The following is a 14,831-nucleotide window of genomic DNA, read 5'->3' as shown; positions in this document are numbered from 1 at the left end:
CCCATCCCTGGAACCATTCAAGGCCAGATTGGACAGGACTCTGAGCAACCTGATCTGGTTAAGGGTGTCCCTGCTCACTGCAGGGTGGCTGCGCTAGATGACCTCTAGGGGTCCCTTCCAACCCAAAACATTCTATGATTCTATTAAATTGTTTTTAGCATGATGTTTTGAGTCATAATTTAAGAACCACTGTGTCAAATACTGAGAATTTGAAATACAGAGTCTTAAAATGCATTTTCACTAGTCATGTGACTAACATGTAGAAAACATAAGAATATGTAATGTAACGTGTAAGAAAACCTTCTCTAAGAGACGGAAAATGAAAAAGTAAAGTTTCCCTTACAAAATTCTGATCATTCCAGCAAAATAAGGCTGCTTTGCTCACAGGTTCTTAGAACATCTTCTGAAGCCTTGGTTTCACAGAATCATAGAATCACTTTGGTTGGAAAAGACCTTTGAGATCATCGAGTCCAACCTTTAACCTAACCCTGCCATCCCACCACTAAACCATGGCCCTAAGCACCTCATCTATCCTTCTTTTAAATACCTCCAGGGATGAGGACTTTACCACCTCCCTGGGCAGCCCATTCCAGAGCCTGACAACCCTTTCGGTGAAGAAGTTTTTCCTAATGTCTAGCCTAAACCTGCCCTGGCGCAGCTTCAAACCATTCCCCCTCGTCCTATCATCTGTTACCAGGGAGAAGAGGCCGAGGTTTATCTGCTTCTGTTCTTATTTTTTCAACAATCCTTTAGAAGATGTGTAATTTTAATGAGGATGGCACAAGCCAAAGTCAGCACAAGCTAAGCTACTCCCAGGGAGTAAATGAAGACCTATGGCACAAATCTCCTATTTCCATGATAATTCCTAGTAATGAAAACATGAAAAGAAATTAATTACATAAAGTGCAAGCAAGGAGAAAGGTCTCTTATTGGCATGCATTTTTAAAGAACAGTAAGTATTTAATACTCCAAAGTGTCTGATGTTATTTTCTTTTACATTTCATGGCAGTTCTGAGCTTTTCCGCATTAAATAAGCAGCCCAAATGCTTTCTAGGCTCTCCCTCTCTCAAAAGGCAGAGGTTCACACTTTCACATGTTAAAAAATATCTTTGAGCATTAAGTTTTAATTGCAAATCTTCATAGCACACTCTTAGTGGAAGGTGGCCTGTCTCTTCAATTCCTCAGTGATTTCCTTCTGTTAGAACAGTTTATTTTTTGCAAAATCTATGGCACTGCTTATTGACTTGTTTGATCTAAAAAACGTCAAAACCAATGGACACAACTCCCTAACAACAGCAGGTTTTAGATCTGGCCCTGTGAACAGGTTAAAAAGGATTTTCTGAGGCAGAAGTGTAAGACTAGATTTTTCAGAGATGGGTCCTGAAGTCACCTTTTTTTCTGGAACCTTCTATGATACAGAAGACTAGGACACCTGATACAGCATTGTCACCTGAAGAAAAGTCAGTTGTTATTCTGATACTTAGTAGGCTGTGTTAGAACTTATCCATTAAAAATGTTTGGACCATATCAGTAGCAATTCCTTTAAACATCCCATTTATTCTGGATAAATTCTAGATAAATTGGGCTTGAGATACCTGGTGCTCGAGAAGTCTGAAAGCAGGTGTGGTGAAGCCTCAGGTCTGGCTGGCCTGCTAGAGATGGGTGAGTAGAGCTTGTCATCATATGGGTTTGAAACAAGCATTTAATCCAGCCCCTGACTCCAGAGCATTAAGGAAATTCAAGCAAGTAATGTCTTAAACCTCGTCAGTGGAGCAAACATGTTTGCTTGAAAGAGTAACTGTGGGGCTGAAGAACTGCTGTGTGTGCCAGAATATGTCTGCCTACAGAACCCGCTCCTCATCTGAGAACTTCCAAGGTAACAAATAAAACATGCAATTTCTTTACATTGACTATACACCTGTGCCTCAGCACAAACACTTCTTACCATTTTAGCTTTTAGTGATTTTAATTCTCTTATTCTCTTCAACATGCTTTTATGCATAACTATTGGATTTTTATTTCTGGAGGGTGACCTTAATATACAAACCTTTCTTGTAAGATAAGGAATGATGATAAGAGGTAAACAGATTATTAAACCCTTCTTCATACACACCCTCAGCTCATTAAAAGCTCTGATACTTTCCCCTCACTCAAAGGCTTTAGAGGTATTTAAACTCCAGTAAGGCTTCACATTTTAACAGTCATACTTCATGAACATACCATACCTTTAAAAAAACCCAGAACTGAGTAATAGGGAGAGACTTCAATATTAGTATATTATTTACTGACTTGAAATTAATTTGCTTTCTTTTGGACACAAAGATTTATCTCATAATAGTAAGACTGAATTTTTTTTTTTTCTTTCCATAAATCATGGGCCAAAGAGGAAGATGACTTTGCCTTTTTGTAAGTGACTGAGAAACGTACTTCCTGGATTTTAAAACTGTAGATACTTCTTTTGGTAAGGCCACTGTGATCTTATTCTGTAAACAGTAAATGTCACAAAGAATTAAAAACCTATGCATGAGGTTTCCATGTGTCTAGATACCTTTCTACCTTTATGTACACAAGCACATATATTACCATATTGCCACTTTACTCAGCATGGGTTCTATCTGGCTAACTTTGGGCATCTACAGCTGACCAATTCCTTTGCAATCAGTGAAGAGCTGGACGATGGAGTTAATGGTGTAGATCATTTAATCTGAAGCAGATGCTTGCATCTGATCGAAGTGTCTGATCTCCCTATATAAGATTTCCAGTGACTATAACCGGAACCCAGATGGCAAGCTAAGATATTTGTACCTACATGGCAGAGGCCTGAAAATTAGGTGAAGTAAATTCCATCCCAAGAAACCATCCTGCAGCAGTAACCTAATTCAAGTTGTATGCATGGTCTGTGTTCTACTAACTTCAAAAAACTTCCTATTTTATAAACATCTTCAATTCTGAGAAAGGAATTGGTATTCACTGGAAGCTATAACATGGAAGTTAATATCTGAATAAATCTGTAGCCATCAGTGGGAAGATAATAGCACTAGCGTGAAGAAAAAGAGTGAAAATACCAAAATCCAGTCCTGCAGATTTTCACTGGTGATTCAGCAAAGTATTTCAGCACACACTTCACTGTTTTCCTACCCTGGGAGCACGGGTACTAATCTCACACCTCACCAGGCACTGGAGTTAGGCAACTGCTTAACGGGAACAAGACTATCTGCAGAGCTTACTCACCACTGAAGCCCGACTTGTGCAACGGCTCCTGCAGTCGCTGATCCCCTGCAGCTGTGTGAATTGTCTGCGGTTATCACCGCTTTGCAGAAGCTGATCCCAGCACACTTCACTGCCTACACGCCTAAGCCAAAAAGGTTTTTGCAATACTGCACCCTAAAAAATCAGTGGTGATTTCGGCGGAAAAAAAACCAAACCCTGAAGAAAAGCCCTCAAAAAAAAAAAGTGGTTTAGGTAGGTTTCAGGAATCTTGTGTCCATAACTACAAAAGAATGCAGGGCAGTGAGGTTTAATTTTCTTTGCATCTCCTTTTCGCCATCTAAGTTGTTCTTGAGTTCAAATGTTCTTCAGCCTGTCCACTGATGGGTGCACAATTTTCCCTAGGTCAAAAGGGAAACCAACAAGATGCACAAAAGCAATGTTTGACTGATCTCTCCCTGAGGAGAGCTGGTCAGTGACATCTCCCTAAACTTCCTTAAAAACAATTTGTTTCTTGATATAGATATTGTGGGGTTTTTTTTATGGTCCCCCAAATCTTGAGGATAGGGAAGGGAGCAGTCTAGAGATTCTTATGCAGGGTACTGGAGCACAGATATTTCAGTTCTTCCAGACAGAACAGAGAATTTAGATGTATACAACTACCTCAACCAGCAGGAAGCAACGGACTTTTATAAGAGGTGGATGTCACCAGTTCCTTTTCATTGTATAGCTATGTTTAAAAAAAGTAAGTAATTCTTGCTTTCTTCTTTCTCAGAACATATCCCCTCAAAAAATATTTGGGGAAATAGTTATTAGGTAGACAAGCAATCATTCTGTAGTAGCAAGTTGTGTAGAAGGGTTTCAGAGAAGAAAATAAGTTCAGAGCTAACCTCTCTCAGATTTTCCAGTGGGTTAGCAGCAGCTTGCCAGAATGCTCATAGTGGTTTTTTTGACCTCTATAAATGATATGGAAAACCTACACAACCCTCTGTTTTTCTTTCCATTATTTACTTATCCCAGTCAGGGAGAGGGGAGGGCACATAAGCAACATTCAGACAGCACAACACTGGATCTGCAGGCACCTATGATTTTTACTGAGTGTAGTCCACAAGTCAAACCAAGCAGATGGCAGCATGGACAAAAACAAGGCAGAAAAGGCAGAAGCTTTGCTCTGGTAAGCTCTGAATATAAATGTCTCATTAATAATCAACAAAACTTATAATAAACTGGCTTAGTACAGTCTAGGGGGAAAAAGGGTTGAAAGTAAAGAATAATCCTGAAAGCATTAGCATATGTATTCTAAACAAGTGAGTGGCCTTTCCAAAAGAGATAGTTTAGACTTGTGTGAAGAGACAAAAATAAGCATCTCCACTGGGGGGTTAACTTACTAGATAAAAGGCCACTTAAAGCTTATAGAAGAAGTCCGATATGGAATTTGTATAAGATAAGCTAAGTAAGTAACTGTACTTACTGTGTAAAGCTCGTTAAGTACTTTCATTAGGTCTTCGTGAAGCTGAAACGCAATCTCTTTGCTCTGTAATTAAAAAGAAATCATTAGAAAAAGGCACACAAAAACTGCAGCATATATTTGCTTCTTGATATTCATACTCATTGTTCACCCTTGACAGTGAATGCAATGTTGCTTGCAAAGACACCCTTCTGACAGAATTACAGTGCACTAAAATGATGATTCAGGGATGCAGAGATAGACAGATAACATCTGGATAGAAGACTAAGAGGAAACCCAGAAGTAATTTGAGAGATTTTCCCATGAAGCAGCAGGAAATTAGATGCCAACAGAAAGGGAGAAGTTCAGGATTAATGTTATAAGCCTTTTCAATGGGACAAACTGTGTACTGTTTTGTAACTGGTATGATATATATAAAAACTAAACTGGTGGAATGTGATATTCTAGAGGGACATCCCGCCCAGTTTTACATCTAGAATCAGCTTTGTTTCTCAGCACATGCAACTATCTAAATATTTATGCAAGAAGTAATTGTGGCTCCTCTTTGAAACAGATACCCAACTACATAATATTCCACAGAGTGGGCTGCTGAAACAGCTTTGTTTAGCTTTTCTGGCCTGTGTCTTTACTTTCATTCTGACCCAGAAAAAAAGAAATGTTTAGCAGTAGTTATTAACGAAAAGCAAGTATGTCAAAATAAGGGTATTTAATTGGAGCCTCATTCCAATATATTCCTTTGTTAGTTGTCCATAGCAGTTCAATCAGATGAAATTTGTGGCAACTGTGCAAGAGTTGAAGGCATTTGTACCATAGCCTTTGGAAAACAAATACAGAATCGAGCTACGGGACTTGGCGAACAGCCTGGCTACATTTCTTCTGCGATGTTCAGCACTGCAACATCCATGCTGGAAACGTCAGGGTTTTTTTCTGTGAATAAATTGATAATTAGTCTGGCTTCTAAAAACTCCAACCTCATGATAGATAATGGCCTTAGCTATGAGAAGTGCTTTGCATTTGTATAGAAGCCAAAGGAAAACCCTCAGGGACAACTCTTCTCCAAAGCTGCTAACACACAGTTGGCCAACACCAAAACACCTGCAGCAATAATGGTTTCTGAATGAAAATTTCCAGTGCAACGTCCACATACGAGGAGGAACCACGTCACACAACCCACCCACTGCGTCTTCCAGGAGGATGAAACAGACACATACAGTAGCTGGAACAGAAAACTGAATTTTTTCTCCTACTCCTACTGTCATAGTCCTAACCCTGGGCAATATTTTAAGCAACCTGCTCTAGGTGAACCTGCTCTAGCAGGAGGGTTGGACTAGATGATCTCCTGAGGTCCCTTCCAACCCTTGGCATTCTGAGATTCTGTGATTCTGTGAACCTGCCATATCACGTATCAGTATTCACTCCAATCCTTATATGCAAGATGATTTTTAAACAACAAGAAGCTAGAAATATAAATTAAAAAACACTTCAGTGAAATTCTTGTATTCCCAAGGGCATCAGCTGTGGTAGCTAAGGCACAGTGAGACAGATACGCTGGAGCCAGGTTATACAGAACTACTATGAAACTTTCCTTACTGTTTATACTTTACAAAGTCTGGTATTTTTCATGAGGTATGCACTACTAATGAAGTATCTAGAACATAAGGCTTACTATTTCCATTTCTTTGCAAATATCAGATTACGTTCATCTAATATTAAGGACAAAAATTGATATGCATAACAGTGCACAGAGTGCTTGCAAAGAACTGGAAAAGGATTGCAGATTTGCAAGCTGCTGTAGGGAACACAGTAAAAGCTTTAGCAAAAATTCTGAATTGCTTTTCATTGCTTTACATTGGCACCCTGCCTTTAAAAGTCAGCAGCGCAGCTCTGACACAGCTTACACATCTCCTCAAAGCTCTGAGAAGTGGAAGCCACCTGTTTTCTCTTGGATAGCTGCTTCTACAGTGCTGAATATGAGCGGTCTGGTTTTTTAATTAATTTAGCAAAAAGAAGAACAAAACATACAGATAAGATGGTTGACATTAAGACTGGAAGATGAAAGCATACACGTGTGGGAAAAAACTGCAGATGAACTTCAGCTTCAAGCAATTTATCCCTTTCAACTGCTGGTCACTACATCTCAAAGCCGATGACAACTCAAGCCCTAAATATAGCAACACCAATTCTAAGGCAGCATGCCTTAACCTGGCAGTGCACAAGTTTGTTTGAGAAGGTGAGACCGAAACCCCCAAACCAATTTTCTCTTCACCCTTCGCAGATTTTGTTGTAAGCAAAGCACGCAGCAGTACATTGAAAGATGCACCCTCCTCTTCTGCTCTCAAGTTACCCCTTAATGCAAATAGACATCAGATGAGTGGAGGATTTGGGGAGTCATCACTATTTACTAGGACCCATTTCTTCTCTTTGCTCCTGTAGAGCTTTGTCCAGCACTGAAGCACAAGCAGCCCAGCCCGATTTACTGGCTGCCATGCATACGTGATCTTTTCCAGGCACATTGATCAATGGTGAATTTGAACAGAAGAGATCACAGTAGAGGAAAGAGGGAGATGTTTTCAGGAAAGGAGAAAAGGCTTTAGAATGGGAAGTAAAAAGAGGGAGGGAGGTGATCAGCAAGAAGAGTAAAGATTAGGAAGAGAGAGCCTAGCAATGCCACATGATCACAGATGAATCATCCTTCCACCAGTTCATCTGGGGTCTCCAAGCTGCAGAGGGTGCCTGTAGTGATGGATAACATGTCAGTTGCTGCCTCTTTCTGATGAAAGATTTTGTAGGAAATGTCCAATAAAAATCAGGAAATTTGGTTAACTTTTGAAGTATAAAAAGGATTTATTTTCAAGAACCAATGCATTTCACATTAGCACTTAAGATCAAGAAATACGGACTCGAGTGGCAAGAGATACGGCTTTTAGTGTGCAATATATAGCGCATTAGAGCACTAGATAAGAAGTGCATTTATTTTCAGTGGTTAATGGCTCTCCTATTTCTCTTTTATGCTACCTGCTCCCAGCAGTAGTTCAGCATGTTTGAATGGTGGGCTCCTCTAGGAGCCTATCCTCAGGGTAGCCAAACAACAGAATGTAAGATGCAGCACGCGTTTTCCTGGAGCTGAGTTGATAGCTTTAATCGGGCCATTAAAACCTGATAAACAATCACTGAGGTGCTTCTTTATTCACTACATCCTGGAGAAATGTATTAGCATCTATTAACCAAAAGAACAAAGAACATAACAAGAATGCTAGAGTACATGCAAACTCTTGCTAAAAATATTATATATGTTACTAATCTGGTTCAAAGCATTAAGAGATAGTAGAGTATTTTTTTCAGCTGAGACTTTTTTTTTCCATCTAGCATATTTTTTTCACCTCACGGACAAATAAGTGTACCTAAACCAGCCTTTCAGTATGTGCTCAATTTTCAACACAACAATGGTTCGATTGATGTTATCAAGACTCATATTTATAGACTGATGTCTGAGAAACTTAACATTTTATTCCACATTAATACCCTTTCATTGAAGTCTGTAAGAATCATAGAATCATAGAATCATAGAATGTTTTGGGTTGGAAGGGACCCCTAGAGGTCATCTAGTCCAACCCCCCTGCAGGAGCAGGGACACCGCTAACTAGATCAGGTTGCTCAGAGCCCCGTCCAACCTGGCCTTGAATGTTTCCAGGGATGGGGCCTCCACTACCTCTCTGGGCAACCTGTTTCAGTGTTTCACCACCCTCATTGTAAAGAATTTCTTCCTTATATCTAGTAAGAATTTTTCCATCCATTTCAGTTAGAGCATAATTGGGCACCCAAACTTCACTCTTTTGTTTTCTTTAACTGACATGAAAGAGTCAGTTCAGTTCTCCCTGGAACTCTTTAGTGTCTGTATTTAGAACACACAATGCTACTCTCAGTTACATCATTTAGGGAAAATATCCTGTGACTATTGCTTTTAAATGAGCCTGCTGCTGGTCCCTGGGGGAAGTGATGCACAAACCCTTCTTTTAAGGAGCTTTCATGAGGTGCAGTGACACTGACATAACCAACTCACAGTACAATTTTGTCCCAGATTTCCCAGTCTGTAGCAACAAATAGCTTTATCCTTTTAAACCTTTAAATGTTTAAGAAAATGATGCAAAAAAATCGCTAGATATGCCACAATCTCTACATTGTCAAATACATTTGGCAGGTAGTCATATTCCTCGTTAATAGCCAGATTATGGAACTAAAATATTTATTGTGCTTGGCTTCTCCAGCATCTTTTACTGTAAACACTGGAAGATATGTTCATCTTGGCTCGTTATGGTTTCTGTCCAAAGAAAATACATGTTTATAAATTATAAATATACAAATCTGCTTAAGGATTTTGTGGGTATGTGTTTACACAGTTGATTATTAATGCTGGGGTAACCAGAATCACTGCATGAAATGTTCTGCATAATACTTTTCCCTTCTGCTTGACATTTTTCCTTATTACTTTATTCTCTAATTGTCCCCATGAGGCCATCTACCCCATCTGCCTGAAGAAACACACAAGCATGCGAGGTTTGAACTCTGCTACTTTATGTTTGTAATTTTATGTGCAGCATGAGGGCCAGGCATGAACAACAATCTGTACTGCTTTCATATGCCAGCAACTAAAAAGAAGAAGCGCTTAAGTGCCTATCTGGAAGTATGAGGCCTGACATAATATCATCAGATAAATACCACAAAATCTCTGAACTAGATCCTACCTTTGTCCTGCATTTAGTACATTTAAACAGATGCTGGTTCCTGACCCCTAGAAAAAAGAATGACAAAGTGCTCCCAGGAGAACAAAAATAATGAATATCCACACGTTAAGTGGGTCAGCCTAGACAGGAAAGCCACGTACAATCAGGTACCTGAATACAATAAAACCTGGCCCATCAGAACATGCAAGGTAGAACCAGTAGGGATCATTTCACCAAAGCAATCCAAATGTTGAGACAGATGTACAGATGCACACAAAAGGAAGAACCAGAATGAGGAAGAACAGACAATGAGACAAGGGCAAGGTACAAAGACTAAGGGGCACAGACATCCCTCATCACTACCTTTCATATAGACCAACAACAGGTACTGCACAAACCTACAGAAGGACTAGAGAAAGGGGTTGCTACAGACTCATGACTTTGTGCTGTATCCCCCACAGGAGACATCAGCAGGAGAGGGAACAAAACAATACTCTACTGGTAAGCATGACCAGGAAGTGAGGAAATTGTTTGATCTTTTCATTGCTACAGTTCAGACTGGAGCCAGTCTTAGGGTAGCATATGAACAGTATCCCTCTAGAAAACGTTGGGCTCCCTTCATGGAAAAGTTTCATTTGAGGACCTACGTGCCCACTAGTGAAGTGGAAAAAGCCAGTAAGGGCTACCATTGAGAAGTAGAATGGTCAGCCTCATCCTCTCAGGAGGAGAGAGGGGGAGAAAAATGAGGGAGCAGAAAGAGCCAAGAAGCTCAGCGTGACTTTGCTGTTGTTTCCCCCTATCTTGCTTGTGAGCACTGGGGCAATGCACTCTGAGGCACTTTCCCTTTCTGCAACAGGCAGTTTGGGGGGTCAGAGCAGAACGATGGAGATCTGCTCTGATCATGGACTTGGTGTAGTTACTCTCCAGGCTTGGAAGTGGAACTAAAGCACCTCCAAAGATGCAGAAGCTGCTGCTGCAAGACTGAGGGAGACCTAAACCAAGATGACAATAGTGATGCATAACACTATTAGGTTAACAAACTGGTAAATATATAATTAAATGATCTAATTACTGAACATAGAGAAGCTTGATTAGCTGGTATTTGGAAATTACTTAGAAAGACATTAAGTGCTCCTATGTGCAATGCTGTGAGAGCCAATGGAGTACAAATATGTTAGATAGGTGTATTTCCTGCTCTTGACCACAAACTCCAGTAAGATATTAAGCATGCACTTGCCAGGCTTTATTTTTGAAATCTTCGTATTACTACTCTTCTTATTATTTACATTTATTACTTATAAGAGAGAGACCACATATTTCACAGAACAGTATGATCAGACTCCAGGAAAGAGAAGCTGCTTGCTTTTCTTCAAGAAACCATGCTAGAAAGAGAAAATTTGAAATGTTGCACGTTCCTGGACATGATATGGAGGATATAGGTCTGTCAGGAAGACGTGGCAACATGCCTCCTGTAAATGCACTGAAAACATCCATGTATTTTCCTCCTTCCGAGAGGTAAGCTGCAGCAATCTCCATTAATAAGTTACGAGTGAATGAACAAGGACACACACTTCTCCACAGAAAACTTCATCTAGAGATTTTTGTACAGTCCATCTGGAGAGAAGGGAAGGAAAAGCAAGGTTTCCAGTGCTAAAGGACTGAACTACACTGAAAGCAAACAGGCTAGTCTAATGACACACACCTAGTGAAGAACAGATTTCTGAGATATGACATAAACAACTGGAAAACTCTTCCAGTTTCAGTACAGAAAAATTTCTACTGGTCCAAGCAAGTCTGAGATACCACCATGTAGACAGTACTGTGGCACGCTCAAATTGCTTTTCCCATTATCTTTTCAACTTCTATAATAATCTTCCGTATTAGTAAGTTTAGTGGTTTGTGAACTACAGTTTTATGCATCAGACATATTACATGAACAGGCCATTACTGATTGAGAAACTATAAATTTCAACTCTATTACTGTTAAAGGTTTTAATGCACACCAACAAACTTGATTAATGTTTTTACTTTTTTTCCTCCAAGTACAACGTATGTGCTCCCTAAATGATTCTTCTCCCCACCTCATTGCTACCAATCTAGGACTGTGGTCAGGTATATGTGAAATCAGTTCCCTATTTTGAAAACACTGATCTGGTACCCTTGCCATCATTTAGGCACACACTTTACATTCTTTAACCTTTATTCTTTTTGAACTCTTTTTCACATGATGCTTGCCTACCAGCATCCCACTTTGACTGACAGATATGCATTTATAATCTATTTTTATTTCAGGACATTATAACAACAATGACTGCAAACACATTATGTAGATCTCAAACTAAGGCTGCCTAGAGTGCTTGCTTAGCACAAGAGAGATTTACACATTTTATGTGTTATGAAAACACAGAACAGGCACGTACAAGGACAAACGTGTACAGAGACAATGCTTAAATGATCTAACAGAAGTAATTATGTTATCAAAAATGTATGTTTGTATTTAATATTGGGAAGGAAAGAAAGCAATTTTAGGAGAATTGCAGCACACGCTACCATCTTTATGCCAAGGCACTACAAGGCACACCCTTACTCTGGCTTGAATCCGTTTCTCTCATGACAGATACAATGAAATACTGTTTTTACAAATAATTAATTAATACAGCATTACTATTTTGGGAGTCCTAAGCGAAAACTGTTTCCTTTCTGCATGGGTAGACAAGCGTGCTTTTGAGAGAAGAACAGGCTTTTTTCCCTGCCTTTTGGATATTTGCAATTCAGCTCTTAAGGTCACCGGCATATACAGCAGGTTCCCAGGCATTTCAGCACTAAGGATTTGCTCCGTGAGAACAGTCATGAAGAATTTATACGTGTGCTAAAACGGATTTTATGCTATGTGTGCTGAATCTTCTCCTCAAATGCTACCTATTAGGACACTTTTGCCTCCCTCATGCATCTTACAAGCCCGGCTGGAGGACTGCAGGAGAGGCATTACCTTCTTGAACATTCTGGTGGAGTCTTCACTTATCTGCATGAACCGCATGATCACGTTGTTCAGGTAGATATCGCTCAACGTTGCATGGTCTTTGCTTTCTCTTCTCACTTGGTTCAGGAGTAAGTACCAGCAATTCACTGGCGACAAGAGGTTCTGGTCTTTCCTAAGGAGGAGATACACACATGTATTATGTACAGAAACGAAAAAGTTACATTATTAACACAAACATTTCCCTGACATTTAGAGTCGTAACTTCTTATGTAAAAACGGCTGCTTCTGAACAGTCAGTCAATCTGGTTTTGGAATAACTTGGGTTAGGAAGGCTTCAGATCACTCTTTTAAGACACGTTCTACAAATCCCATGATGCATGGATACAAAAATGTAGAAAAAGTATAAGAATTCAGAACACTGCAAGCCACCTGAGAGTATAAAAAAAATCTTGCCACAAAGCTTACAGCTGCTTACAGATGGAGTACATGTAAATATTCAAAATCAATAAAGGTCACTGATGGAAGAGTAACAGTAATTAATTTTTGACATTAGAAATAAATAAGCACTGCAAGCACATCCCAAATCCTTCATGAGAAAAATTGTAGATGTAGCTGTTTCACTGCAATGGATTTGTATAACTGCTATAAAAGTAGAAGGAAATGTCACAAGCATACATATTCTGTGATCAGCATTCATAAATTCACAGCACTCATAAATACACTGCTGCTGCTGGTCCCAGACGGTTCAATTACAAGACAAAGAGCAGGACTGGACTTTTTCCTCAGTGGTCCAGTTCTGAATTTCCTTGACAGACTTTTTGCATTGTAGACCCACTCCAAGCTTTTAATATTGCAAAAAGTGAAATCCCAGGTGATTTCTCATTTCTTTTACAAAAAGCAAAATAAAAATACATGTAATTCAACAACTGCTTCATAGACAACAAAAACCTATTTATAAAATTTGCCTTAAGATTTTGTTGGAATTTTAATTTTAAGTTTGCCTTGCAACTAAGTGCTCTAGAAACTTGCTACTCTTTTTTTTTTTTTCCTCTTGTGCAGGGATTCTCCTATAGTCAAAGTAAAGGGATCAAGCACGTGAAGACAAAAGAGCCAGAGGTGGTGATGAATTGAGGGAGAAACTCCTTCAACTCTTGGTAAATTGTTCTAATAATTAACTACTCTCACTGTTAGAAATATGCTCTTTAATTCCTCATCTAATTGTCTATCTTTAGCTTTCTTACCCAGAATCAAAGCAACAATGAATGATTAACAGACAAAAGCCTTTTCTTAATCATCAGTGCTTTGCTTTGCTATGAATCAGAAGTGAGTTAAGGAAACTTCCCCATTTTGTCTGAGATGGACATCTTAACAGCTGTTAAGCTGTTACTCACAGCAAGGGTTCTATCAGCCAGGTCAGCCAACGCCAGCACCCCTGAAGGGCCATGCTGATATCACTTGGTCCTCACCTCTTCTGTGTGTCCCAAAGCCAACCCTACAGACCTTCCTGCCTGTTCTGGGGGGAATGGTGGGGACAGCATGGGGGACCAGCAGTTGATGTGACTTCTGCTGCAACATTTTCTCAAAGCAATCGCAGAATTGCAGAATGAAGCTGAAGGCAGGGCTCCAGTCATGACCCCCATGTACATCTGCCAGTCTGGATTTAACATGTTTAAGAATGAGGAAAGATGTTTGCACGCACAAGGCAAAAAGATTTTGCCGCAAGCTGAACAGAAGATAGGTCTCTCTCTCAAGTGATGACATATGCACACGTTGGTTATTTCAGGGAATCATTGAGTCACTTAACTGAATTTTAAGAAATATATGTTACTGCTCTTTGAACTGTGCAAGCTGTATTTGGATTAACCTTTCCTTTGCCAGACCTGTTTGGAAAAGACTTTTCTCCTGAAACAAAAGCTCTGTGTATCTCTGGCACAGCACTGACTGGACAGTGCAAAAGGGTACTTATTTTTCAGTTTTACAAACACAAGTCATAGAATCATAGAATCATTTAGGTTGGAAAAGGCCTTTAAGATCATCAAGTCCAACCGTTAACCTAACCCCGCCACTAAACCATGTCCCTAAGTACCTCATCTGTCCATCTTTTGAATACCTCCAGGGATGGGGACTCAACTGCTTCCCTGGGCAGCTCGTTCCAATGCTTGACAACTCTTGCAGTGAAGAAATTTTTCCTAATGTCCAATCTGAACCTCCCCTGGCACAACTTGAGGCCATTTCCTCCTGTCCTATTGCTTGTTATTTGGGTAAAGAGACCGACCCCCATCTGGCTATAGCATCCTGTCAGGCAGCTGTAGAGGGCTGTGTGTATCTCCCCTCAGCCTCCTCTTCTCCAGGCTAAACAACCCCAGTTCCCTCAGCTGCTCCTTGTAAGCCTTGTGCTCCAGACCCCTCACCAGCTTTTTTGCTCTCCTCTGGACATGTTCCAGCAACTCCATGC

The 14,831-nt window shown here is 40.0% G+C and overlaps 1 protein-coding gene across 1 annotated transcript in view; it reads right to left on the bottom strand.

The window, feature by feature from the left end:
* SRGAP1 (SLIT-ROBO Rho GTPase activating protein 1) overlaps window positions 1–14,831 on the bottom strand; it is a gene marked incomplete at its 5' end in the record, with an annotated part of 73,058 nt that overhangs the window by 56,851 nt on the left and 1,376 nt on the right. Inside the window, 2 exons of the mRNA XM_009634296.2 lie at window positions 4,679–4,741; window positions 12,386–12,548. Of these exons, the coding sequence (XP_009632591.2) occupies window positions 4,679–4,741; window positions 12,386–12,548 (226 nt within the window). The remainder of the gene's footprint in view (window positions 1–4,678; window positions 4,742–12,385; window positions 12,549–14,831) is intronic.

Source organism: Egretta garzetta, unplaced genomic scaffold (genome assembly GCF_000687185.1).
Source record: "Egretta garzetta isolate BGI_Z169 unplaced genomic scaffold, ASM68718v1 scaffold792, whole genome shotgun sequence".
Classification (NCBI taxonomy): Eukaryota; Metazoa; Chordata; class Aves; order Pelecaniformes; family Ardeidae; genus Egretta; species Egretta garzetta.
This window is presented reverse-complemented; position numbering and strand designations above follow the sequence as displayed.